Source organism: Akebia trifoliata, unplaced genomic scaffold (genome assembly GCF_017979445.1).
Source record: "Akebia trifoliata isolate Shusen 1 unplaced genomic scaffold, ASM1797944v1 Contig00859, whole genome shotgun sequence".
NCBI lineage: Eukaryota > Viridiplantae > Streptophyta > Magnoliopsida > Ranunculales > Lardizabalaceae > Akebia > Akebia trifoliata.
Genome location: NW_028237276.1, coordinates 27,321 through 32,397, shown reverse-complemented (window position 1 = coordinate 32,397; position 5,077 = coordinate 27,321). Strand labels below are relative to the sequence as shown.

General features: G+C 34.1%; 1 protein-coding gene across 1 annotated transcript; it reads right to left on the bottom strand.

Annotated features, from left to right (window-relative positions):
* Positions 1 to 752: 752 nt before the first annotated feature.
* On the bottom strand, positions 753 to 2,046 carry LOC147380953 (FCS-Like Zinc finger 6-like). The gene is made up of 2 exons (XM_086431019.1): positions 1,641 to 2,046; positions 753 to 1,088 (listed from the first exon to the last, which is right to left on the bottom strand). The coding sequence occupies exons 1-2, from the start codon at positions 1,973 to 1,975 to the stop codon at positions 971 to 973; spliced, it is 453 nt and encodes a 150-aa protein (XP_086287145.1). The 5' UTR covers positions 1,976 to 2,046; the 3' UTR covers positions 753 to 970.
* Positions 2,047 to 5,077: the final 3,031 nt, after the last annotated feature.

Here is a 5,077-nt window from a genome sequence, read left to right as displayed (position 1 = left end):
ATTTTCTCACTTCTGAATTTTTTTCCCACTAAAAAATAATTTATTTATTTTTTTAAATTATCCTAATTGCAATTAAATAGCAGAATGGAAAGAGAATTCCCATGACCATTTACCCAAGGAATTCATATTTCCTTTAAAAGAAATTCCCTGCAATCATACGAAACCCCTATAAATGGTAGGCACTTATCCCACACATCAGACTAAAAGATAAAAGGAATCACTAGAAAACGATTGGAATCTTAGAGAATCCCATATCTCACTCCCCAATTTAGACAAAAACCCATTTTTGGCTTTTCAATTCATTTACGATACAAGAGTTTCTATTAATACACCAACTTTTACTTATAACACATCAATTTATATGTAAACAATTGTTTATTTTCAACGAGGCACCGTCTTATAACTACATAAACATGAGTTGAAGGATTTTGCTCTCGTGGGGGCAATAACTACTGATTTTCTTATCAGTCGGTGTTATCTATCTCGCAATAACTCATGTATACTCAAAGAGTTTGAAAATTCTTGGGGGGGGTGGGGTTAAGTGCCCCCACTGCCCCAATGTAAATCCGCCCTCCGCCCAACTCCTACTAAACGGTGCCACTTAGATGCCATTCCCTACCATATTGGAAGGGGACACCTTACTTGATCCTCATTCATTTTCAAAAAAGATTGGTGTGTTATAAGTAAATTTTGGTGTGCCATCACAATTTCTCTAGTAGAATAATAATAAATTTGTTGGGGGAGAAAATACGTCAGGTAAAATTCTTCCATTAACATTGAACAAGATTTATATAATATTGGTTCCATATATGTGGAATATTAGTTCCAAATCCAAACGCAAGCTGATTGCATGAAAGATACTTACACCTCCATCTATACATTTTTCTTTTTCTTTTTTAATATTTATTTTATACTAAAGGATGGATGGATGGATGGATCTAGATTATGATTCTATGCTGCAGTAACCTTTTCACCCTTTGCTTGACTCTTTAGATCCAGCCGTCAATGCTAATGAACACTTCTCTTTCCTCTCATCATGATTCATTTGTAACTGCCGACACTCTAGACTACAAAAAGCTGTATCACCCCTGTAAATCAAAAATTTAACATAAACACGCTTCTTATTACCAATTACCAAAATATGAGGGACTATAATTAAATTATTTCTAAAAATAGTACTACACAGCAAATAATTGAAAGAAAAGGGAAAAAGCCAGAACAGAAAAGGAGAAGAGCAATTATATTTTCACACTAATATTCCTTTTGAATTTTTTTTTTAATACATATGGGTTGGTGTGTAATACGTAAAAGTTAGTGTGTTAATACTTAACAGCAGTTCTCACTTCTCAAAGGAAAATCGCATGAGAGAAAAAAAAAAAAAAAAAACACGAAATCCCACGTTGAGGTCCAGTTTGGATCATAATTTTTGGGGAGAAAAAAAAGGAGATAATTGTACGATCTTCCTTTGGTAAATATTAAAATGGAGATCCAATGATCCCTAGTACAAACAGCCCCTTGAAATCTGATTAAAAATAGAAATAAATAAATAAATAAAGTTTCTAAAAAGAAAAAATGAAAATTTTAAACGACACCCATTGAAACGGTAAGATTGAACAAAGAAGAAGAGAAGAAAAGGGTACCTATAGATGTAAATATCCTGACCAGGACCCAAACTACGGTTACAGAGACCACAAGCCCTCAAGAACTGAGCCGTTTCGACGAAATCGCCTAATTTTTTTTTAGGGTTTCTGGGAGAAACAGAAGCCAAGAACCTTCGATCGAATACATCGGGAACAACACCGCCAACTGTGTTTCTTCTAACCATGCCTTCTGGGCCCACAAGTTTCTGCCGATCCTTGATAGGGTTTTGGGGATCTGACAGTGCTGGATCTTCCACGTGGTTTAGATCTAGAGTGAATTCGTTCATGCTCGTCGTTCTCCTCATCGAAGCACGTGGACGCTTCCCGAGCAACATCTTCTCTTCTCAGAGCGAGCGAGAGAGAGAGTGGGTTTGGGGTTTGGGGTTTGGAGGAGAAGAGTTGGGTTTGGAAGGAAAACCAGATAAAAAGAAATTTAGAAGAGTGAATCTGGAACGTCCATTAGTGAGCTTCGCATTGATTGTTTCCACGTCAGCACTCCACTTTTTTATTTATGTTTTTTTATTTGAGAAATGTTAGCATACTCCTCAAATGTAATAAATAAAACTGCAGCCTGACATGTGTATATCAGATCAGATCAAAGAAAAACCTTAGACGGTTAAGATCTGCTTATACAACTCTACAGCACGTTATGTAGAGGAGGATATTGGCATTCTTTATTTGTCTGTTTCGGCTTGCAGTTTCAAATAATCTTTTTCCTAAGTCTTCGGGGCAACGCTAGTTAGAAGTGAGAACTGGTCTAGGTTAAATGAAAGAGTCATTCTAACCTGACTTCATTCGACATTGCGCTCAACACTTCGCTCACGTGGCAGTATAATGATTTTCTCAAACCCCTCAACCCCCCCCCCCTAAGTTTTACATCCCATCACAGAGATCATTTATCTCGGGATACGTAGAATTATAAATCTTTTTCTTATGTATCCCAAGGCAAATGATCTACAATTCTCTGATCGGGGCGTATGTTAGAGGGGGTCGTAGATTATCATGACTCCTCGAAATAAGGTTTTTCAATGTAAAATATTTTTTCTTCGTCAAGTTGGATTAATAATATATCTATACATTCAGATTTCAGATCGCAATAAAATTTGGACCCAGATAAAAATCGAACTTGGATCATACTAACTTATACCATATATGAATTCATCGATTTTGGGTTAGGTTGAATTGTGTTTCACATTAAAACGTGAAAGAAGTGATTAGGTAATGTTCGTTAAAGGGACAATAAACAATGTTTTCTTCATTTTTTTGGTATCTAATCTAAGAATAAAATAAGCTAAAGTCAATTTTTAGATCACTTGGATTAGACTATCCCGTTCGACCAGGTTGAACCATACTCACTAGCTTCTACGTGTAGAGTCAATTGAAAAAATCAAATTGCCTACTTGATTCTACTGGTTCAACTAGTTTAATCAATGACTTTACTAGATTTGTGAAAAGACTGGTCCAATTTTTAGATGATTTTTAACATTCCCCTTAACAATTTAGTGAATATTTAAGATGTCGCTTGTGTTTTGAAATTGATAATATAACTCCTTGACTTATTAAGGTCTCTTCTTAAAAATTAATGGAAAATGATCAAACTTAATAAGCTTTTAATTAATGGGCTCAAATGACCCATTGGATTACCACATTGAAAAAATAGCGCTACAACCCTCTAAAATTCATGATTAGACAAAATTTTAAATGAAAAATAATAATTTTTTTTGGCTTGATACATGCTTTGAAAATGAACTACCACTAAACTATTAAATTTTAAATTCAAATCCAATGGTGAAAATTTTTCTTTTTAACTTTTTTTTTATATAGTAAAATCTCTTAACATATTGTAATCCACACATGTGGCATTAAATCATGTTTTTGATGTTGAAGTTACCTAATTTTGGGAAGAAACCAAAAATACTTATTTAATATTTTATCTTTGGATCCGACCGATTTGACCCACCAGTTGGACCATTTTTTGACCGACCCTACCAATTTATGGGTTAATGATCGGTCCGATTTTTAAAACATTAATACCGCACATGTGTATAGAAGTTTTTGACCTTTAATAATAGGCTAATGATTTTCTGACTTGGGTATATTTCAATTGGTCTTACGTGGCAAGAGCATAGAACCATTGATCGGTTTCTTATGTATCCCAAAGAAACTATTCAACAGTTATGTGCCCTTACCATGTCAAACCGACTGAAAATACTTGAGTCAAGAGAATCACCACTCTTAAAAATACAACAATTTGGTGAAAAAACGTGGGGATCATCATAAGTAAAAGAAGTTAAAGAGTCAATAACCACAAAAATGAGGATTACAAGCCTTACAATTAAGGAATGCCCAATTAGGTGTGAGATGCAAGCAAAAGAGATCTAAAATATAACAGAAGTCATAGACGATTACCAACTTATACGAACATGATTAGGGAAAAATAGATTGAGTCAAATCTTGTATGGATGATGTAAGACGATTGCAACGTTATGAATAAACACCCGTTAAGATAAATAAGTGAAAAAAGTAAAATAAAAATAGAAAAAAATCATATTTGAGGCAACATTGGGGGATTCCAATAAGAAATAAAACAAACCAAATTTGAACAAATATTTTGAATATGTGAAATAAAGATCAATGACCAACGCTAATGGGAAATGGACTTTAATGCATGTTAAACGCTTCCATTGAGAGAGAGAGATTGAAAATGATGTGCAAAAGATGCAAAGTGAAGCATCTTAATAATTGTTGAGTTTATAAGCCCATATCGGATACAAATTATTTTGTCTCTCTCCTTATAAGCTCTTAATCCTCTTCACTCATTGTCAATTGATTTTGAATTGGACCCCCAAATTTATCATGGAATTAAAGTGGGCATTTCTCTCCTCCACGTCACTCAATTCATATCTCCATGTGCCGAGGTGTGTTGAGTTTAATTTGTCTTGTCTCTCTCCTTATAAGCTCTTGGGCCCTTCTACTCTTAGTCCATTGGTTTTGAGTTGGACCCCTAAATTTATCAATAATGCATAAATAAAATCAATATTTTCTTTACGAGGAATAAATATTAATGAATTAATGAAAAATATCATTTTATTGCTCACAGGGTAAAGGTAGGAGCACATAGTGATTAAGCAATGGAAACTAGGAAGTTATTATTTTAAATTACACAAAAAAAAAGAAGGTTTTCTATGCATCATAGAAAATTAACAACAATCACATCATAAAACAAATCTTATTCCAAAGATTTGGTGTTGGCTAAGCGAATCCTATTTCATCCTGCCACCAAGTCCAAACCAAAGTTCTTGTTTATTATTTTCTTGCTCATGTGGCTTATTTTTTTGAATAGTCGTGATTTTTTTACTTGATTGACGTGACAAGGGTACATAACCATAGATCATTTTCTTCGGGATACACAAGGAAAACGATCTATGGTTTTGTGC

Bases quoted from the DNA above. Each gene is read 5' to 3' on its own strand.
- LOC147380953 (XM_086431019.1), bottom strand. From the start codon at position 1,975: ATGTTGCTCGGGAAGCGTCCACGTGCTTCGATGAGGAGAACGACGAGC. The intron at 1,089-1,640 runs GTACCCTTTTCT...TTTGATTTACAG, and splicing joins CAGGATATTTACATCTATAG to GGGTGATACAGCTTTTTGTA.